The 23,589-nt window shown below is 42.9% G+C and overlaps 1 protein-coding gene and 1 pseudogene across 1 annotated transcript in view; one reads left to right on the top strand and one right to left on the bottom strand.

Moving 5' to 3' along the window:
- Positions 1 to 12,927, bottom strand: part of ATP6AP2 (ATPase H+ transporting accessory protein 2) — an 18,955-nt gene extending 6,028 nt beyond the window's left edge. Inside the window, exons 1-5 of the mRNA XM_043459193.1 lie at positions 12,719 to 12,927; positions 8,197 to 8,327; positions 6,479 to 6,610; positions 1,390 to 1,485; positions 1,098 to 1,235 (exon numbers count right to left, since the gene is read on the bottom strand). Of these exons, the coding sequence (XP_043315128.1) occupies positions 1,098 to 1,235; positions 1,390 to 1,485; positions 6,479 to 6,610; positions 8,197 to 8,327; positions 12,719 to 12,758 (537 nt within the window). The 5' untranslated portion in view covers positions 12,759 to 12,927. The remainder of the gene's footprint in view (positions 1 to 1,097; positions 1,236 to 1,389; positions 1,486 to 6,478; positions 6,611 to 8,196; positions 8,328 to 12,718) is intronic.
- Positions 12,928 to 21,960: 9,033 nt separating this feature from the next.
- Positions 21,961 to 22,305, top strand: LOC122435535 (annotated as a pseudogene).
- Positions 22,306 to 23,589: the final 1,284 nt, after the last annotated feature.

The following is a 23,589-nucleotide window of genomic DNA, read 5'->3' on the forward strand; positions in this document are numbered from 1 at the left end:
CACATATATATGGAATTTAGAAAGATGGTAATGATAACCCTATATGCAAAACAGAAAAAGAGACACAGAAGTACAGAACAGACTTTTGAACTCTGTGGGAGAAGGCGAGGGTGGGATGTTTCGAAAGAACAGCATATATATTATCTATAGTGAAATAGATCACCAGCCCAGGCTGGATGCATGAGACAAGTGCTCGGGCCTGGTGCACTGGGAAGACCCAGAGGAATCGGGTGGAGAGGGAGGTGGGAGGGGGGATCGGGATGGGGAATACATGTAACTCCATGGCTGATTCATGTCAATGTATGACAAAACCCACTGAAATGTTGTGAAGTAATTAGCCTCCAACTAATAAAAAATAAAAAAAAAAGGAAAAGTTAAAAAAAAAAAAAAGAATAGTACTTCCTAACAAAATGGTGATGTTATTCTCCAGCACAGTGACTACCTCTCAATAACTTTATTTTTGATAAAGCCATGATAAAGCATCCAAACTCTAAAGTGGTTTTCCCTCAGGGCATCAGAATATTCTGGCACACTGCAATGAGGTCTTGCCAATAGTCTCATTTGCTCACATCCCTTGAAGAATAAAAGGTGGTAGTCCTGGTCATCCAGAGTAGGTGAGGGGAGGCTACCACAAAGGTGGCATGTCATGTGGTTAAGAGGGTGCATGAACAGGTGAATAGGTGGTAAAGCTGACATACAGGAGTCAAAGGAAGGGTAGCACCCTACACTGGACAGTTGAGAATGAATAGAAAAATGAGGCAACATACCAGAAGAGGCAGTGAATAACAGCTCCCACATTACCAGATCTACCCAGTTCCACCCACTACCAAAGTAGTTACTGTGATTTCTGGCCTGTCGGGATTAATTGGTGGCAACCCTTGCACTAGTACGTCATACTATTTACTATAGCTCAACTCACAAAAAGAGTCAGTTCATGAGAATCATTTAATTTAAAAATTACACTAAAGGAAAAAATGAATCTACTCCAGCAGGAAACTTGTAAAACTTCATTTTCTAAAATTTCAAGTTTGCTCTAAAGTCAGAAGCATGAGAAATTAGTAATATTCACTTATTCATTCAATGACTACACTACTTACTTCATTGTTCCTACTCAGAGAATTGAGGGGAAGTGAAGTAAGAACAGAGTTTTCTTGAAACAGTCGATTGCGGAGCTGTCTGAGCGTTACTGAGAGATCTTCAAAAACTGAGTTTGCCTTCCCCACCATGTACACTCTCTGGAAGAAGAATCCAAAATTGTATTACATTCTGCAGATTAATTCCAATATACCAAGGTCTATCAGCATTTTTCATAAAAATCATTTTAAATTTTCATTAAATAATGACAGCTTATTTTTCAAAGCATTTAAAATAAAAACTATCACAACTTACTTCCTCACTGGGAGCCAACTGCAAAACCACAGGAGTTTCTTCAGAAAATAAGGAATGAATGGAATTTGCCACGCTGTCAAGACTAAAAGGAACTGCCTGAAATTTAAGAGTGAGACTTTAATTATTATCTGAACCCAAGTAGGAAGAAAAATCATTTAAATAGTATTAAAAAGGGAGCCTTAAAAAAAAAAGTACCAGCATTTTCTATGGACATTTAAAAGACCCAAATCATATCCAAATACAAAGATCCTGTTTGAGGATACTGAAGATTAAACAGCCCCCTAGTGGGCCAATGAGTTTGTGTCTCCGAATGTGCCTAAATAAGAAAACACTTGCAAAATTAAGGACAAAACACTATCTTGTGCAAAGCTTCACTTTCAGGTGGTCATGCATGTGCTCAGCCCCTCAGTTGAGTCCAACTCTTTGTGACCCCATGGACTGTAGCCCACCAGGCTCCTCTGTCCATGGAATTCTCCAGGCAAGAATACTGGAATGGGTTGCCATTTCCTCCTCCAGGGGATCCTCCTGACCCAGGGATCAAACCCATGTCTCTGGCATCCCCTGCACTGACAGGCAGGTTCAGTTGGTCATTCAGGTATTTTTTAGCAGGAACACATTTGGTTTCAATATTGACAAAATGTGCCACAATGAATGCATATTCTACAATAATTTATTAACTTGCATTTAAGAGGTGAAGGGAATTTGAAGACTTGAATTTGATTGAAAGAAACAGACCTCATTTTTCATTTCAAAACTTTCAAAATGTTTACAGGATGGGAGGGAGGTTCAAGAGGGAGGAGACATACATCTATCTATGGTTGATTCATGTTGATGTAGAAACCAACATAACATTGTAAAGCAATTATTCTCCAATTAAAAATAAATAAAATTTTAAAAATAATTTTTTAAAAAGGAAAAAATATTTAATACGGTGTAGGGTTTAGTCTTCAGATAGACTGAAGATTCCTAGGCAAGGGACAAAGTATGTCACAATAAATTTGAATGTGAAATTTATCTTGGGACCACATGGTATTAATAAACTGAAATTGCCAATTATGATAAAATGTACTTTTTCCCCTGAATTTCTTGTTAAAGTGTAACATACATATGGGGCTTCCCAGATGGCTCAGTGCTAAAGAATCTGCCTACCAATGTAGGAGACACAGGGTTTGATCCCTGGGTCGGGAAGATTCCCCTGGAGAAAAAAATGGTAGCCCACTCCAGTATTCTTGCCTAGAAAATTCCCATGGACAGAGGAGACTTGTGGGCTATAGTCCCATGGGGTCACAAAGAGTTGGACACAACTGATCACACACGCACACAACATACATATAATATGGTGCATAAATCTTGGCTTAGCAGTTCAGGGAGTATTTATAAATGGATATTCATATAGCCGCACCAGATCAAAATAAAACATCAGCACCCTACAAGCCTCTCTACCCACTCCCTCCACCCCCAAGGGTAATCAAAATTCTGACTTCTATTCCCATAGACCTGTTTCTGCCCCCACATTGTTTTTTAAAAGAATGGTAACTTTTCCCCTCAAAAAGTATTTTATTCTCATCATTATTAAAGCAAGCAATATGGTAGCAATGTTTTTGTTTTAATGGCGATTTCTCAGAGTGATTTTTTTCAGTAGTTTCTTCTACTCTTAAAAGGTTCATGTTTATAAGCACATTAATGTGGATCAGGCAGAAATAAATGTGTTTAGTAACTGTGAAGTGAAATTAATTTTTTTCTCTTACTCAATGCTTATCAACTCTTCCCCAGATTCTCTTAAAATAAGTTAATGAGTAACTGAAGATGGGGAACAGAGTTCCAACTTGCAAAAGCATCCTTTTTATAAGCATCCTGAGTGCCACAACGTGCCACAAACGTGCTCCTTTTGCAATCCTCACAGTCAACTTCCTTGGGATTTGGAAGGGATATGAGAACACGTAACACAAACTCTCCAGCCTCATTTCACCTCAGTGGCATTCATAGCAGGAAAGTTGGAAGATTAAAGGTGACATGTCCCTAGCAATCAAACTGGAGAAGCTACTGAGTCAGGTGAACGCCAAACTGGGAAGGAAAAAAGGATACAGACCCGCTAAACTGGAAAGAAAGAAAAGCTCATGCTTAAAACTGTATTATAAGGATATGCATATGTTTGTCCTAGAGAAAACAGAAATTCTGTATCTATAGGACTTGAAACTAATGATAACAGCTAGCTAATCAAATAGAAGCTTCATTAAGTGGAATTCTAAAGCTTTTGTTTGTTTTGAGGTGGATTTTTCCCTTAGAGGCACTCAGTCAGGGTCAAGCAATAACATGAGCTCTTTTCACAGTTTCTACTCATGTAAATTGAAGCTACTCTTTTTAAAATGTTTAATTTCGGATTGTAGGCTAATGAAAATCTGAAGGGCATTTTGGATTTTTAATATATTTTTTAAAAGAGATCTTCTATAGTGATTTTCATAGAAAATCACACACAGCAAGCTACTTAATAATCTTTGTGAAGACTAAGAAAAATGTTTTAATACACCTTTCATTTTTATTGTTCCCTTCCATTTACTCTGAAATTCTTCTGGTTTCTTTAGCTCACTAATTTCCAATCTTTGAAATTATCTAACATGTGCATTTAAGGTTATAAATTTCCTTCTCACCACTTTAGCCGCACCCCACAATTTTAAAAATATATGGTACATTTTCAGTTCCAAATAATTTCAAAATCTCTGCTGTAGTTTTCTCAACCCATGAATTATTTAGGACTGTGTCTGTTCCAGTATCTTTTCGTATTGACTTTTAAAAAATTTTGTACACATGCCACTTAAGAGACCAGTAGTTCTGTAAGATTTTTTATGAAAATACGTTTGCCCGTTTCCATTCCTCTGAGGTACTCACTCTCTTTCCTCCATCTTTTTTCTTCCTCACTTCAAGTTAATTTTTTTCAGTTTTATTGAGATAATTGACATACATCACTGTATAAGTTTAAGGTGGATGACATAATCATTGTGAAATTATTACCACAGTAATAATTACCATCACCATACAGATCCCAAAAAGAGAAAGCAAAAAAGAAAATTTTTTTCCTTATGAAGAGAACTTAGAATTTACACTTTTGACAACTTTCATATGTTATCACACAGCAGTGTTAACTACACTCATCATGCTGACAACATTACATCCTTTGTAACTACTTGTAGCATTCACTTTCAAATCCTTTGTTTCCTTTTCTTTTAACCACCATCTCTAAATAATGTGTTTATATTGCTACATCTTGATTTTTCAATTTTAGGCATTACCTATTTACTGCCCATTATAGCAGATGAGGATTAAGCTCTCCCACATCACCAACCAGAGCCCTATCTCCTTATATGCAGGTTCTCTCTCTGCACCTTCCCAATAGCTATATCATAAGTCATTTTATTATGTCTACTTAAACAGTATTCTCAGCCTAGCTTCATACTGTGCAATTACTGCTTTTCCCTTCTTGCACTTCTAATCCCCAGTGGCAATGATGAGGAATTTGCTACGATTTTACTCGCATTCCTTTGTCATGACAGTATCTTTTCTCGTTGCTAAGACTGTCAGTGTCCTTGACGGGTCTTCAGTTTCACTCATATTTAGGTGTTGATTTGCCTTTAGCCCACCTCAGTGTGCTCTAAACCCGAGGACTCATATCTCGTGCTTGTTTCTATCATTTGCAGTCATTTTGTAAAGGTATCATTTTGTTATTTTTTCAGATTTAACTGCATTGTGGTCAGAGAAGGTAGTTTATATGATACTGATAGTATCTGTTGCGCTTTGCCTTGTGGCCTAACACATGGTCATTTTTTGGGTAAAAATGTCATGTGCTTGGAGATATGTATACTAGACCACAGGAAAAGTCTGAAAATAATCCCCCCTCCCAAATCAGCATCTTTTGACCAGTGTTATAATGCAATGAAATTAGAAACTGAATAATTAAAAGTTATCCTGAAAGAACCCACATGTTACAACACTTTTAAATAACTCATGGGTTAAAGAAATCAACATAAATTACAATATATTTTTAAGTGGAAATGAAAGTACCACATCTAAAAAATAACTTTTAACTGCCTCTAGTTTCTCACCCTTCCTTTAACTTTCTCACAATTTTAATATATGTATGTATTTTCAAGCCTCTTTTTGAGACTGGTTTATTATCTGTAGTTCTAGGGGGATGAATTCTATTTGTTGGACCTGCTGACTTTCTCATGGCATTTTTTTCCTCTTCAAGTGTTTTGGTAAATTCAACTCTTCAATTCTTTTTTTTTTTTTTTTACCACAACAGCCCTGGATTGTGGACATATCTGTGTGGGATGGATTGTGTGAATTTGAAGCAGATAACTGTACAGTGTAAGCCCATAGTTCAGATTTCTCATAGGGGGCTCTTTGGGTTCCACAGCTAAGGGTGGCAAGGCAGCTCCTCTGGGGTAGCCCTGGGGCAGCTGGGGCTTCCTTTCGAGAACAAGACAGCATTTTTATAGTTCCTGGCTTTCTGTAAGGAACACAATTTCACCCTCAGCTCCTGCTCATCACTGTGGCTTCTATATTTTCTAATCACATCTGGCACCTGTGTATATCCCTTTCTTGCTTTCAATTTTAGTTATACATGTAAAGATGTTTGCTGACTTCCATATGCTTACAGTAGAAGGAGGGCCTTTCACAACAGTTCAGTCAGCCATATTGCCTAAAAAGCCAGTAAAAGAATAAGTGAGCCAGCAAAACTGCCCCCAGTCTTTTCCTTACCAAAACAAATGATAAAATTCTGAAGGGAAGGTGATGAAATAATGCCCAAGAATATGTCAACAGGTTACACCCTCAATTGATTTCTCTTTTTCAACCCTCTGACTATTCTCAGAGCGGGGCAATTTCTTGACCTCTTACACTTAGAAATACTCTCATGCATAGCAAGCAGCCAAGTTTCAATCAATCTGCAACCATCATATAATTTTTAAAAAAACTGCATTTTATTTATCAGGGCATTAAAAGAAAGACGAGTGCTTAGAACACAATCCATAGTGACAGCTGACAAGACAAAATGTTAAATGCATCCCTTTAATTCTTTATGGTAAATACTCACATTCTCCAAAGGGTACGAAATGACACTGCCTGGGGGTAGAGCAAGCTTGTCCACTCCTTTCACCATCACCATAACAGTAGCTCGAGGACGGTGGAATAGGTTACCTACTGCAAGGCCTGGCCAAGAAAGGTCCTGCATATTGAAAAGCATGAAACTGTGCTTAATTATCAATTCAGGAGACCATTTCCCCAGTAACATCTGACAAGCAGAGTTAAGGGGTTCTGGGATGATACCAGCAACGAAAACTCATAGGGACAGCAAACGTCTTATTTAAGGCAGTAGTTGCAATCTCCTAATTGAGGATGCTGAGTTCTACCTTCTTCATTTTAACTGCTACAGACTTGAAACAGTCAAGTCTAGTAATAAGTCATCTCAAACCTTCTGTGGAAAAAAGCAGGCAAGTGAACAAAATGTAGGTACTTTCCAAATTCCAGATTATGAAATACTTTCTCCTCCATGTAACTGTGGATATTTTCTTCCCTCACATCATCCTTTGCCCTTATCTGCTACAATATCATGTTTCTCTTTCACAGTGACACAGCAAGACTACCATTACAACATTCTCTTTAAGCACTTTATAAATAAAATTCCTGCTGAAAGTGACTTGCAGTTTAGTAATAATTACTTCTAAAGGTTATTTTGACAGCCATTTGTAGTCAAAATTAAGTTCGTAAAGAACAAGGTACAAATTTCATATTTAAATGTAAACAACCAGTCACATTCACGCAAGGAGCTCCACCCAGAGGCCCAACCGAAAGGCAGTTCCTGTGCACAGCTTCTGGTTTCAAGGGCACTCAGGACCCAGGAAGAACATTCCTCTGAGTGATTCATGATGTCTAGAGACCACCTCAAAAGCATCAAACCTTAAAGTGGGAGGAGACAGGGAGATAGAACAAACTCCATCTCCTTTCTTCCAGCCCTGAGCTTTAAGCTCTCTCATGCTGACTGGATCTAGGCCCCTCTCTGCAACAATCACACATAAGCAGTCGGTTACTACAACAGGTTATGACTACTGACCACATTATTTTCCTAAACTCAGGTAAGATGCATATACATTGCATCATTCATAATAAATTGCAATGGGCTGAATGCTTGTATCCCCTCGAAACTCATGTTGAAATCCTAACCCCCTCCAAAGTGATGGTATTAGGAGGAGGGGCCTGAGTGAGGGAACTAGGTCATGAGGATGGAATCCTTATAAATGGGATCAGACCCCTTATAAAGGGGACTCCAGAGGGCTCTCTCTACCACATACAATAAGAAGTTGGCACTCTGCAACCTGGAGAGGATCTTCACCATGCTGGCACCCTATCTTGGACTTCTAGCCCCTAGAACTGGAAGAAGTAAGTGTTGTTGTTTATAAAACACCCAGTCTGTGGTACTTTGTAATGGCAGCCTCAAATAAGACACAAATCTATCATGTGTACTGGAAAAAACCAATAAATTTATACATCCTATTAACAGTACGACAGATGCATTCTCTAATATAACAAAGGACGTCACTACTATGAATAAACAATTACATGGTTAATGTTTTATAATGCTTTGCTTTCATAACCAAGCTTGAAACACTTACCTAAAATCTCCCTGACTACAAATAAATTTTTTACTTTTGTAATCTGTACCTATGTCTGCCTGCTGCTTTCTTGGGCTATTAACAGAAATCAACAAAAATGCTTTCAGAAGCAGCTCCAGATATTTTTTTAAAATACACATACCTCTTTCACAGAGAAGCCCATTGACAACGCAGCCACGTCTGGGATTCGCTCTCCTGGGATAGGCCAATTTCCATTCCGGAAAACAACAGATCCTGGTGATCTTAATATGCTGAATTCATTCCCTAAGATACCTGAAAAGAAAACAGATTAATAATCAGCATCACAAAATTTCTGCAACTACACTGAAAAAATTTAATTACATACTTTCCCATTCTCCATTGACTTAGCATACTAAAATGTTGACTGGACAAAATGCTGAATCCTAAAGATCAACAAATTCTTTTACAGAGTATCACTGCAAGAATTTAAGTCCATACCTTCTGCTGTAACAAAGTTACAGCAATGAAACAGGATTCTCATAATGATGTAGATGCCTTCATGCAGATGGCCCCTAAATAGGGGCATGTGACAATTTGGCAAGGATTAGAAATCAGAGCATTTCTCCAGATTTTCAACAAAAACCAAAACCCTGACCCAGACTAGAAAGGAAGAAAATAAACTTGAAATGTCTAAGTTATTGCTACCACCAATTCTCTCTTCAAAATGCAAATTCAAAAAATTTCTAGTATATCACTCTGAAATTTCAGCCGGTTAGTTTATCTTAGGATAGATCCTAGCTTTCCTTATGTCCCACAGGCAAAGCTAGTGAAATGAGAACTGTCAAATGGGGGGGAGGGTACATATTACCAGTTAGAAGGTATAATACTTCAGACTTTAGAAACGAAGTCCAGGACATAGTATTTCCAACGGACATATCAAGAGGCTGAGAAAAGGTAGACTCCTATACCAAGAAACTAATGCTTCATGCAGGCATCGCCACGATACCTGAAAGGTCACCCATCTGAACACAACTAGTGAATGGAGATGCCACCTCAACTTACAAACCCTACATTTGCCAGTAATCATCTCCATAGTCCCAACATTCTAATCGTTTACAAAGTGTAAGAAGTTGGCTTCCCAACTTGGAACAGACCCTGTACCAGAAGTTAGGTGGCTGTATGGCTGGGGGCATAAAAAGCTGGCCCTGTACAATACGAGTCCCATGAACGCAGGGGTTTCTGTTTGTCTTGTTCACACAATAGCCCCAGGGTTGAGAACAGTGCCTGGCACACTGGTGCTCCATCAATACTTGTTGAGAGTGAATGAATGAAGCTACATCTTGCACTAGCGCTTTTTCCCTCTCAACTGGCTCTTTTATTTGAGCACACAAAAATACTTGTAGGGTGCTCCCATTCTAAAATCCACACCACAGAAACTCTCCTTTGGTCCTACCAGCTCCCTCCCGCCTCTGCTTCCCTTCAGATGAAGAACCACCTTGGAAGAGTAGTCAGCCACCACCTGGCTCCTCTGCTTCTTTATCTCCTATATGCTACCTAACCCACAGCTTCTGACCCCACCACGCCACCGAAATGACTCACCAAATCCCAGAGACAGTTTGCAAGCCTCAATTTATGTAACTGCCCAAAGCGGCTGATTCTGGCAACTCTGTCCTTGAAACTCCTGCCCTGGTCTCCCTAAGCCTGAGCCCCTGGTTTTCCTCCCAGTCCCTCTGGCTGCATTTCTCCTCAGTTTCTTCTTCTTCCCCTCCTTTAAAGCAGTGACATGCAAGCTTTTTAGATTTCAACCCTTCCAGTACAAAGCTTGAAAGTATTCCCAGTATACATATGTCTACTTAAAAAGTATACATTCACAAATTATAATGTAATAATGGGTTCATAGTATATTACAAAGCACGCAAAATCCAGCACACTCCACTGTGGAGATCTGCGGCTCCATTCCTGACCCCCACTGCTTACTGTTCTATGCTGGCTTCCCCCATGCCTGAGCCCATCTACTCTCTAAGGCTCCAAACACCAAAAACACACTCATGGGTCCCAGATTTTTATTTTCAGCCTAGATTCACCTTAAGCCTTCTGCCTAGATATCCAGCAGTCTGCTGAGCATTTCCTTCCAAGTTCCACGGGTGCTTCAAACGCAACAGGTTCAGAACTGAACTGAACATTTTCCCCACACACGCCTCCTGTATTCTCTGTATCAAAGGATGATGCCACCTTCCACCCAGCTGCTTGAATTAATCATCTTGAAACCCTTCCTCAGCACCACAGCTCATCAACCTCTGAGTTCTGTCCATCTTTTCTTCTTCTCTCCCAAGCCCTTTCCTCTCCATGTCCAGGGCCCTCCTCAGGCCCTCCTGAGGCTAGACAGAACCGGCCTCCTTGTGACCAGTCATGCCACTCTCCGATCCAGTCTTCCCAGCACCTTTTCAAACTACAGATCTGAATGTTCACCCTTCAGCTCGACCACCTTCACTCAATGCCCAGAGCCTCTGAGACAAAATCCAAAACATAACACCCAAGGCACTTCACCACCCTTCCTATGGAATCTCTGCAACTTTAACTCCTAGACGTTTCGGCTCCACCAAACTGCTCTTTTGCTCTCATATCTCTGTGCATTTACACATACTGTTCTGTCCAAAAACCCTTTTCTTCCCACCCCAACCGTTCACACATTTACATGTGAGGCACCCAGCCCAGGGAAATTTCCCCCAGCCTCCCCAATCTGGGCTAGAGGTTAAGAATCCTTCGCTTTGGGAATGCCCACCATACTGTGTTGTCATCTCTGAATGAAGATGAAATCATCATGTAAAAAATGAAACAGGTCCTACTTTTGACCTCTGGGGTATCACTGACCAAATCGAATCCTTCTTCAACGTGACGCCCCTACACATTCCATGTGTCCGCCCTTGGCCTTTCCTCTCCAAGCTAACCATCTGAATTTTTTTCCCAAATACTCCTCACGACCTGGTATTTACTTCTAGTTCACTTCCACTCTCTCCCTGATTTGGTATCGCCATTTTAAATGACATAGTTTTTCCTCAAATACAGAAGTCAGATCTCTTAAAAGATGTTTTCCATTAAGTCACATTTAGTCACTGTGGAAAACAGTAATTTAACCTCATCTGACAAGACCACAGCAGTGAAGAAGCTGACAGGATCAGATTCTTGGTCTGCATGAACTAGACTTTTCTAGTTAGGAAAGCAGGTTCAAACCATGTACAGAAGCAATTATTTGCCTCAGACCAAAACTTAACAAAACCCCTCAAACCTCACTGAATCACAGGAAGATCAATTATAACATTAAAACATGCATTTCAGCAAGATGTTCAGTTAAATCACAGTACCAAAGGGAAGATCTTTACATTTCCAAAACCAAGTTTAAAAAATTAAATTCTCCTGAAGTACCCAACTAGACTGATCAGAACGACCTTGCCAGAGCCAGAGACGAAAGGAACAATACAACTCTAAAATTCTACAGTCATGAAAACAAGCCAGCTAGCCTCAACACAACACTGGGCACCTCCAGGGATGGAGAAGACCTGTAGACTTCAAAAACAACAAAGGTCTATATCTCCGTGTAAAATTAAACCACCATTCCCAAAGTGAAGTGTCTCAGCACTTCACAGAGCAGCGGCACAGGCCGTCTACAGATTTTTAACCTCTAGGTTTTAAACTGGCACGCTGGGTAACAAGGACCCATTCCTCCAAACTGTTCTCAGTGCGGTCTCATGTTCACCACTCTCCGTGCCCCTAGTTCCAGCACCCATCATTCCCACATTCTCACACCTGTGCCACAACAGATACAATAGGAAAGGCCCATCACTGGGCTTTGGAGCCCAGTGATCTGGGTTCAGTCCCAGGCTTGCTGCTTACCACTTGTGTGCTGTGGGTAACTTATCTAGGCTTGACCACTCTCCTAAGGACTGATGCAAAATTAAATTAATTACATGATATACGGTAAGAAGCCAAATAGGAGCTGACTGGCATTCCCCTTGCGGAATACTGGGGAACCTAGATTCACGGAGAAAGCTACCATTTGACATGTGACCCCAAGAACGTGACTCATACCTTAGTTTCCAAATCCTTAAAATTAGGAACTACTGCAAACTTTATGGAGAGGTACTTGGAATTCTCCTTGAGAAAATAATCACACAAAAACAATTATTAATACTCCACTTCCAACTTTCGTATCTTGAAACCGTGGGGAGGGGGAAGAGGAATTTCACCAATTACTGATGACCACTGCTAGAAATGAAGACACCAAGAAAAGCAGCAGCTGAGGGCAGCTGGGACGTCGGCCTCTTCGCAAAGGGCTGCGGTTCATCAGCTGATTGAGAAATGCCTCCCGGTCCTCCGAAGAGCCTCCCGAGGCGGAAGAGGCCGGAGTGAGACAGCTGGACGCGCCTTTCTCGAAGAGGCGGAAGGTGGAGACCGGCTCAGGTGCCCCCACGCAACCCAGCCCAGCCCCGCCCGGCCCGGTCCCTGCAAGCCCGCCAGGCCGCGCCGCCACAGGCTGGCCCAGAGAGAAGATTGAGAGAGAGGCGGCTGGGGCGAGGCCACCGCCGGCTGCCCGCACTGCGGCACCCGCCCCACTGCCGCCCACCCTTGGCTGCCCGCGACCCCCAAGCCCAGCGGCCCTCGGAGCTCCCTCGCGGAGCGCCTCCCGCCCGCCCCCGGGTCCTCACCCGCCACCAAGGACGACAGGAGCACGACAAGCACAACCATGGTTCCGCGGCGGCTGTAGCAGCGCAGGGCGACGCGGAACTGACCAGCAGGACGCCAGCGACCACCACAGCACGAGCGGTGCTGCGACTCCCAGAGGTCGCCCTATCGTCGCCTCCGCGGGGACGGTCGCCGCCTTCTCCACCAATCCCTAGCTACGCCGCAGTTTGCGGGAGAGACGTAGCTTGGGAAACGTCAGGGTGATGGGCGGAGCCTAACATGATGGATGGAAGGCCCTGCCAATGTCAGGCAACGATCGCCGAGTCGGGCAGTCCCTCCCCCGGCCCGTGACGAAGGGTCACGAGATGGAGGGTAGGGCTGGGGATCGGGGACTGAGGGGGAAGGACGGAACCTGTCAAGGGGTGCAGAGAGCCCCAGAGAGACCACACGGTGGGGCTGCCTCCCGGGTGTGGACCCTTTCGCCAGTCTTGAGTGACGGTCTCCTATCAGGGTGTCTGTCTATAGCGAGCGCGAGCTGCAAGGCTGGTTTGGGTTTCGCTCTAACAATTACACAGATGCTGAGCACCTGCTTGGAGGAAGCCAGGCGCCTCGGGAAATCCCAGTACTCCAAGTAGGGGTGCCAGATAAACTACAGGACGCCCAGTTACGTTGAATTCCAGATAAACAACGAATAGTTTTTAGGACAAACGTCATGAATATTTCATGGGACATACTTAAACTAAAAAAAAAGTTATTTGTTGTTTATCTGAAATTCAAATATAACTGGGCGTCCTACATTCTGATTTGCTAAATCTGGCAACCCTAAGACTGATTGATCTACCCAATAATTAGTTACATTAGTTAATTATTTCCTTCATCCATCCTTTAGTATGTGAAGGCTAGACATAACTAATTTGGCCAGTATCCTCCCTTCTGACATCTCATGGGTTGTTTTTTTTTAACCTCGATATGAAGCAAGAAGTGACAGTGTATCAACTGTGTTCAGAAACAGCTGATGGCCTTGAAAGATGGATGTGGTTTCAATATGCATGGATAGGAGTTATTTCAGGTAGCAAAAACTAAACTATGACAGGAAGAAAGCCCATCAGGTTAAGCATTAACTGTTTAGTTCAAAACATCAACTCTAAAATCACTGACTTGAAAAAATATCAATAAGAATTTAATCATTTTTTAAAAATTCATTTTTAAGCATGGTGGAATCATTTCTCTTCATGTCAACTAAAATTTCATTCTTTGTGCATCTTACTACATATTGTAGAACAGGTTCTACACAAAAGTCCTAAAAAAATTTGTCTAAACTTTATTTAGGGGCATAATCAGCTACAAGTAGAGCACAACTCTTGCAATTTCATCCAGCCTGAAAAACGGGGAGAGGAGTGAATTTTTCTGTTCTTGAAAGGGTTCTAGGACATTCTTATTTCTTTTAATTTGAAGTAGACCAAAAATATTATAAATAGACTGGAACATAATATAAATCCTGCCTATTCCTCCCCACCCAGGAAACCTCAAAATCTCACAATCTTTCATACTCTGTCTTGAGAAATAACGTCCTTTTTTTGAGCCAAGGGTGAATAGTTTATCCTTTAAATCTAAGACCCCTTTTCATCTGAGGTCTCAAAGGGGCTTATAGCCTTGAAATTCAGCAGGATAAATGCTGTAGGAAGGCTTCTCCTTGTATCATAGATTGAGAGATTGAAACCTGGGGGAGGGCATGTGTACTCAAGGTCACATTCTGAGTCCTCAGCAGTTCTGCTTTGTGAACACAGCCCTTCTGATTCAATCTTTAGCGCTCGGTAAACAACCAGTGATGTGCAGTTAACTTTTTCCACTGAAGCATTTCGAGATGGATATGTGTGCCCAGGAAAATATTTGAAGTAATGACCCCCTGTGTTAGTCTAAAAGAAACCTCCTCCCCCATTCTTGGCACACCTCTCCTCCCAGGCCAAATAGCCAAGACTCCAGCCATCTACTGCCCTGAGGGGAGGACTCTTGGAGAAGAACCAGAAAACAAAAATGTCAGATTCCTGCTTCTTGAGTTCCAAAAGGAGAGGGCCAGATAGAAGACCTGAAGAAACACATAATATAGTTTGCTTCTGTAACTCTGCATCCCACCCCCTACCCACCCTCCATTAATTCCAGCAGCGAGTTCTGAGTGATCCCAGAGAGAGCATGGTGAGATGGTCTGGTCCCTGTAAATCAGCCATCAGGGAGCCCTGTGGAGCCCTGCTCAATGAAAATTAAGGATTTTTTTTCAAAAGACACAATATGCAGAATGGAAAAGTGAGTGTGAGCTGAACCCTGTGTAAATAACCTGAGATTTTACATCCCATTTGAAGGGGGAAAGGGGAAAAAGCTTCTTTTCATACGGTTCAGCTCCAAGCTTGCAGGACCCAGTTGACAAAGCATCTTGGAAAAGGAAATCTGAATAAAGTATGGATTCTAGTCAATAATAACATATTAATATCACTATTGGTTCATCAATAGCGACAAATGTGCCCTACTCAGGTAAGCTGTTGATAATAAGGAAAACTGAGTGTGAGGTATATGTAATATCAATTCTTCTCAATCTAAAATGTTCTGAAAAATAAAGCAAATTAAAAAAAACCATAAAGTGAAAATACAAGTCCCCAAATGGGAAAAGATCAATTATATCCAGAAAGTGGAAATTGCTCCTACAAATCAGTAAGACAGAGACAACCTGATAGAAAAATGGGCAACTGACTTGAATAGATACTTTACAGAAGAATAAATACAAAAGACCAGCCACTATATAAAAACATGCTCAACTGCATTAGTAGTTAGGGAAATGCAAATTTGAAACCACGAGATACCAACACACCACCTAACTGGCAAAAGTTTAGAAGTCTGACCATGCCAAGTATAGGCAAGGATGTGAATCAACTGAAACTCTCATAACATGGGGGTGGAAGTGTAAACTGGAACAACAGTTTTTGAAAACATTGCCTTGTCTATTAAAGCTGAAGAAATACCAAACTTATGACCCAGCAGCTCCATTCCTTAGAAGAAATACTATAGGAATATGCACTTATATATTAATAATAAGTTATGGTATATTGATTAAATAAATTGTGGTACATATTTCATACAATAGGATACTATATCATAATGAAACAATAAATATAAATAACAGTATGTATTATATATCACATTTATACTATATAAAAATAAGAAATGAACGGTTTGACTCCATTTATATAAAGTTCAAAACCAGGCAAAAAGAAAGTATACTGTTTATGGATGCAGTATAGATGGTCAAAGTATAAAGAAAAGCAAGGAAATGATTGCCATAAAAATGCCATACAAGTTACCTATGGGGTGGTAGAGAGGGGGATATGTCTAGAAGGGACATGCAGGACTTTCCTGGCGATCCAGTGGTTAAGACTCTGCGCTTCCCATGCAGGGGATGTGGGTTTGATCCCTCACTGGGAAGCTACGGTCTCATATGCTGTGCAGTGTGGCCAAGAAATTAAAAATATATATTTTTAAAGGGACATGCAGAAGGATTTGGGGAGGTTGGTCATTTCATAATGACCTAGGTGGATATTGTTACACTAGTGTTCACTATTATCGATATTTTGAACACTGATGTTGTATGTTTATTTGTGTCATATTTGAAAATAAAAAAGGTTTTAAAAATCTAGCTTGCTTCTTGAGGAGCTGTATCTCCCTTTGACTTGGTAGGAATTATTTGTATTCTATTTCAGCTTGTTTGGAGATTCTTGTGTTTACAAAACACGTCTTCAGTGAGGGTGGAAGTTTCCAAAGAAAGGCCAGAGTTGTGGTTGGCATGTTTACGGCTGTCTTAACAAGAGATCTTAGAGATGGTATCTACTATGGGAATTCACTACAGGGCAAAATCCAGGCTTCAGCCTCCCAGTCTGAGAACCCCAGATTTGTCAGTGTCCCAGCGGGAATCTGACTCCATGACATTGACCCCAAACAATAAAGTTGTAGGTTCTTAATGGTGCAAATACCATTTTGACATATATAAGTACATGGTAGTCTGCATATTCATGGCAACCTGGTCAGCATATTCTCCCCAAAAATGCAAGTGACATAGGAATCCTAGTTACCCAAAATCAACTTGGTGAGTATGCAACCACAGCAAATATTTAACGCATGAGGTTCTGCTGTACCCATCTCCACAGACGGAACACACCTGCTGGGAAGACTGGATGTTTGTGCTCAGATTGACAGGGTACTATAATAAGCCCCCTTTGGGGGATGACTGTACAGACCATACCTCTCAATTCGTGAGAACTTCCCACCCCCTTCCATAGTTTCTGCCGTATTTATTTTCCAGATTAAACTCTGAGACAGAGTGCAATCTTATTTCCAAGTTTCATCTCATTGAGCCACTGGTTACTGACTTCCGTGGCTTTGCGTTAGTTCTCTCCACACCCCGCCATGAAAAACCTAATCAAGAGCACCATGTTGGGACTTCCCTGGTAGCGCAGTGGATAAGAATCTGCCTGCCAATGCAGGGGACACGGGTTCCATCCTCTGTCTGGGAAGATTTCACATGCCACAGAGAAACCAAGCCTATGCGCTGCAACTACTGAGCCCATGCTCTAGAGCCTGGGGGCCGCAACTGCTGAGACCATGCCCCCACAGAGACTGTGCCCCACAGCAAAGCGTAGCCCCCACTCTCCGTAACTAGAGAAAGTCTGCGCAAAGCAACAAAGACCCACTGGAGCAAAAAAAAAAGCACCATGTCCTCTGAATCTATGATGACAGAAGCCATCATCTGAGGGTGAGGGAGGTAGACTCAGAAGGGGCACAAGGGAACTTTCTGGGGTGATGGAAATGTTCTGTATGTTGATCTGGACAGTGGTTACATGGGAGATATGCATAGATGAGAACACAACAAGCTGTTCACTTCAGACTGGTCCATTTTATGGTATGTAAATTACACCTACAATGTTTTAAGAGTATTCTCAGATTGCGCCTAGTGGGTGAGCATATTTAAGCTAAAATAAATAGAAGTTGCTTAATTTGTTCATTCACTTGTTCATTCATATATCCAGTGTTGGATGTTTGCAGTGTGCTCCATGAACTTGGAGCTGAACCCTGTGTAAATAACCTGAGACTTCACATCCCATTGGAAGGGGGAAAGGGGGAAAAGCTTCTTTTCATATGGTTCAGCTCCAGGTTAGCAGGATCTAGTTGACAGAGCACTTTGGAAACACTCAACATTTGATATATGAGAACTTCCTGGTGGTACAGTGGATAGGAATCCAACACAGGGGAGATGGGTTCGATCCCTGGTCCAGGAAGATTCCACATGCTACAGAGCAACTAAGCCCAATTAAGCTCTGGAGTGCCACAACTACGGAGTCTGTGTGCTGCAACTATTGAAGCCTGGGTGCCTAGAGCCTGTGCTCTGCAACAAGAGAAGCCACTGCAATGAGAAACCCACACACAGCAAGGAAGAGCAGCCCTCGCTCATCTCAACTAGAGAAGGCCCTCATGTAGCAATGAAGACCCAGTACAATCAATAAATCATTTGTTAAAAATTGGATATATGAATGAATGAATGGGTGAATGACTTAACAAATGATGCCTTCTATTCACACACAAAGTGTTGGAGAGAATCTTCTGCTAATGAAGTGATCACAGCGAGTTCAATTTCCAGATAATCACATACTGCTTTCAAGACAGTTTCTGAAGCTGACAGGAGCTGGCTGGAATGCTGAGCCACCTGATCAGGCCCCTGGTCCTCTATATCCTCCACTGATTCCCTTTCTATCTTTTCTGCCATCCTCATTCTGCTTTGGACCCATGGATTACTCCTCACTTTCTCTTCACCATACCCCGGTTCCCTTGCCTCTCAGGCCTTCTCTTGGAACTACTGGACAAAACCTAGATCCCAGAATCATGTGACTGCCTGCCTTCTCTTCCTATAATGGGTTGCTGATTGCAGCTATGGAAATTTCCCTACCCTGGGGACTGGCACTCAGCTGGGCCCCCAAATCTGCCTGAGCATCCTTTCTCCAGACCTAGTCACTGCCTCCTCTCTCCCTCCCCGGCCCTCACAACTATTGAAAGCTTCCAGCAAAAGACTTCAAGCCTCCCCCTTTGGGAGACCATACTCCTAGTTCTAGGGCTTCCCTGATGGCTCAGATGGTGAAGAATCTGCCTGCCATGCAGGAAGATCTGGGTTTGATCCCTGGGTAGGGAAGATCCCCTCGGTGGGGAAGATCCTCTGGAGAAGGGAATGGCAACCCACTCCAGTATTCTTGCCTGGAGAATTCCACGGACAGAGAAGACTGGTGGACTACAGTCCACGGGATCACAAAGAGTTGGACGCGACTGGGCAACTAACACTTTCACGCCTACCTAGCTCCAGCCTGCTGTTGGGCATCCATCCTGCTGCCCATAAGGGGAAAGAGTCTAGACTCAGGCGTGCGCATTGGTCATTACTGATCAATTACCAGCAGCAGGAAAAGCAACTGTGCTCCCTCTTCTTCCATCACCTCTGGCAGCTACTTCCCCTTCCTTAGGAATGTGGTGAGTTATGAATGAAAAATCTCCAGTCTCCAGATACCCTCCCCCAACCTCAGAGGGCGACACCAGGGACCCTGCACATGGCAGCCTGGGGGGGCGCCTTGCACTGACTTGCTCTGGGTCATTAGTGAGAGCCCAGAGGGGAGCATGGGAGCCTGGCTTTGCACCATCATTGCCCTCAGGCATGCACCACCCCACTCCCACCCACATCTGGAGTGTCCTGAGTTCCAGTGCGCGATAGGTGGGGTTCCCAGGGCTGAGGAGAGGAGGGCCGATCGGACTCACCCTCATGTTTCTAACTCACCTGGTGTTCAGACTCCTGGTCTGGCCTTCACTCCCTCTTTTGTTCACTGTTGGACTGTTTCTGGGGGCCCCATTCCACCTTCCAATTACAGAAGGTTTGTTTGCTTGTTTGAGGACATTTTAAATTTGAGAACAGGACTTCCCTGGTGATCCAGTGGTTAAGAATTCACCTGCCAATGGAGGGGACACGAATTCAATCCCTGGTCCAGCAAGATTCCACATTCTGTGAGGCAACTGAGCCTGTGAGCTACAACTACTAAAGCCTGTGCTCTGTAGAGACCATGCTTCGCAACAAGAGAAACCACCTGTGCACCGCAACTACAGAAGTAGCCCCCACTCGCCACAACTAGAGAAAGCCTGAGCACAGCTACAAAGACTCAGCACGGCCAAAGATAATTTATTTTAAAATTTGACAATAGTTCGAGGTGTCCTGAAAAGTAGCAAAGACAGTATATACAGAGATTTCCCACATACCCCATATCCAGTTTCCCCTATTGTTAACCTCTTATGTTACTTTGGTGTGTATTTGTCATAAATATGAACAATATAATGAACCAACATTAACACATTATGATGAACCAAAGTACTTTATTGAGATTCCCTCACTTTGGACCTAATCCAGCTGGAGTTTGAATCATTTCCTTCCAATCTCTCCTCCTGAATTTACCTGAGGACCTGCCCCCACATCACTCCCGTGCAGCCTCAGTTCTCTCTCTCTTAACCAGCCACTGAGCCTGGAACCAGAAGCCCCAGTGACCTGTAGTTCTGACCTGCACTTGTATCTGGAGCTATCACAGTGTCTCTCCTGCAACAATTGTATCCTTCCATCTGAACTCATGTTAAATTTATTTGTACCAAGTTTTATCAAACTGGAATGCATATCGGGGTTGATCAGAAGCAATTTAGTTGCAAGTAATTGTAACAAAAACAGAGGGTCTCTATTGGCAGGATCTAAGGGGAAATAGATGGGGAAACAGTGTCAGACTTTATTTTTTGGGGCTCCAAAATCACTGCAGATGGTGATTGCAGCCATGAAATTAAAAGACACTTACTCCTTGGAAGGAAAGTTATGACCAACCTAGATAGCATATTAAAAAGCAGAGACATTACTTTGCCAGCAAAGGTCCATCTAGTCAAGGCTTATGGTTTTTCCAGTGGTCATGTATGGATGTGAGAGTTGGACTGTGAGGAAAGCTGAGTGCTGAAAAATTGATGCTTTTGAACTATGGTGTTGGAGAAGACTCTTGAGAGTCCTTTGGACTGCAAGGAGATCCAACCAGTCCATCCTAAAGGAGATCAGTCCTGGGTGTTCATTGGAAGGACCGATACTGAAGCTGAAACTCCAATACTTTGGCCACGTCATGCAAAGAGTTGACTCATTGGAAAAGACCCTGATGCTGGGAGGGATTGGGGGCAGGAGGAGAAGGGGATGACAGAGGATGAGATGGCTGGATGGCATCACTGACTCGATGGACATGAGTTTGAGTAAACTCTGGGAGTTGGTGATGGACAGGGAGGCCTGGCGTGCTGCAATTCATGGGGTCGCAAAGAGTCGGACACTACTGAGTGACTGAACTGAACTGAAGGGTGAGCGACTGAGTTTAATATGTAATCCCTGGTGGCTTCCCTGATAGCTCAGTTGGTAAAGAATCTGCCTGCAATGCAGGTGACCCCAGTTCGATTCCTGGGTCGGGAAGATCCCCTGGAGATGGATAGGCTACCCACTCCAGTATTATTGGGCTTCCCTTGTGGCTCAGTTGGTAGAGAATCCGCCTGCAATGTGGGAGACCTGGGTTCCATCCCCCGGTTGGGAAGATCCCGTGGAGAAGGGAAAGGCTACCCACTCCAGTATTCTGGCCTGGAGAATTCCATGGGGTTGCAAAGAGTTGGACAAGATGGAGTGACTCTCACTTTCACTGGTGGCTTAGTGGTAAAGAATCCACCTGCCAATACAGGAGATGCAGGTTTAATCCATTGGTTGGGAGGAGGGCAGGGCAACCCACTCCAGTATTCTTGCCTAGAGAATCCTCATTTACAGAGGGGCCTGGCAGGCTGTAGTCCATTGGGTTGCAAAAGAGCTGGACAGGAGTGAGTGACTAAACAAACCCAAAAAATAGGGTCTATAACAACAGTGTTGGATAGAGAGCTCCTGTTATCCGACTGCCTGTGTGATGTTAGATGAGTGACTTTTCTGTTTAGGGCCCAGTTTCCTCATCTGTAAATATGGATAATCGTGATGTTTACCTCATAGATCATGCGAGGATTAAAGTTAATATGCATAGCCCTTTCTTCAGTGGCCGCTAAAGTATGCGGTCCTTCTGAGGAAGCTAAGGCCCGGCTGGGGTGAGACCTTCACTTCATCTGGGCGAGTAGCACCGCGCCCAACAGCCCCCACCTAGCACTCGCCCCACACATGGCCTCCTTCTCGGAGCTTGCTTGCAGCTACTCAGCCCTCATCCTGCACGACGATGAGGTGACGGTCACAGAGTGTAAGATCAATGCCCTCATTAAAGCAGCTGGTGTAAACATTGAACCTTTCTGACCAGGCTTGTTTGCAGAGGTCTTGGCCAATGTCAACATCGGGAGCCTCATCTACAACATGGGGGCTGGCGGACTTGTCCCAGCAGCTGGTGCTGAACCCGCAGGAGGTCCTGTCCCCTCCACCACTGCTGCCCCAGCTAAGGAGAAGAAAGTAGACGCAAAGAAAGAAGAATCTGAAGAGTCTGAGGACGACATGGGCTTTGGTCTTTTTGGCTAAACCGTTTAGTAGCAGGTTTAAAAAAAAAAAAAAACCTAAGCTCTTTAAAAATAAATAAAAAATAAAGTTACCACACATAGAGTACCTAGAACACTGCTTGGCTTGTGAATGGTCAGTCACCCTTGGTCATAATAATAAAGGTGATGGTAATGATGGTTATAAGCGTGTCTCAAGGAAGAACGAAGGAAGAGCATCAGGAATAAGACAGAAAAATAGGAAAGGAGGGTCCTCATTTGAGGCTATGGGGTCTCTCTCTTTCCTGCTTTTCCCTGAGTGTTTGATTCCTTTTTCTGTCTTCCACAGGTTGAGAGACAAAGTACAGACTGAAGCCAAAGTTCCTAGCGTTCTCAAGCTAGGAGGCTCAATGGGGATATTCATGTTATAAATTTCTGGAAGAGAGAAATAGAGGCCTCGCCAGGGTCAGAAAGCCTCCAGGGGTCCTGTCACTGGTGGTATGTATGGGTGCATGTGGAACCAATGGATTCCTAGGGCTTCCCCTCCCAGACTGAGGAAGTGGCAGGCTCTCTCAAAAGGGCTGTCGCTGTTATTGACTGCTACACTACAATTGCCATCAAACTTAGTGGTTTCAAATCATTAGCTTTGATTATCTCTTAGGCTTTCCTTGCATCAGAAATTTGGAAGCAGCTTGGCTGGGTAGTGTCTTGACTTGGGGAATCTCTCACACCATTGCTGTCAGATGGTGGCTGGAGGTGGTATCATCTTGAAGGCTTCTGACACTTGGACTAGGAAGACTTAAACAGCTGGGAGTTGGCACAGCTGGGCATACTGGGTATCTTCCTTGCTCTCTATTTCTATATGCTCTTTCCACATGGAAAAATGTCTACATGATCATTCCAGCATGGCGGCTTCAGGGTAACCAGATGTCTTACATGATGGCTCAGGACCCCAAAAGCTCAAGTGTGTGTCCCAAGAGGGAGAGAAAGCTGGGTGGCAGTCATCTTGAAGTGATACCTCATTGTGGTTTTGAGCATCAGTCACTTCCTTGCTCACTTGCTCATCACATCACTTGTCTGGTCAACACAGAAAGTTCTGCCCAAATGGCCAAAAAGCACATAAAAAGATGCTCAATGTTGCTAACTATTAGAGAAGTGCAAATCAAGACCACAATGAGGTATTACTTCACACGGGTCAGAATGGCCATCTTCGAAGAAAAGGGAACCCTCCCACGCTGTTGGTGGGAATGTAAATTGGTGTAGCTACTATGGAGAACAGTATGGGGGTTCCTTTAAAATCTAAAAATAGAACTACCATATGATCCTGCAA

The sequence above is a fragment of the Cervus canadensis genome, chromosome X (genome assembly GCF_019320065.1).
Source record: "Cervus canadensis isolate Bull #8, Minnesota chromosome X, ASM1932006v1, whole genome shotgun sequence".
In the NCBI taxonomy this organism is placed as follows: domain Eukaryota; kingdom Metazoa; phylum Chordata; class Mammalia; order Artiodactyla; family Cervidae; genus Cervus; species Cervus canadensis.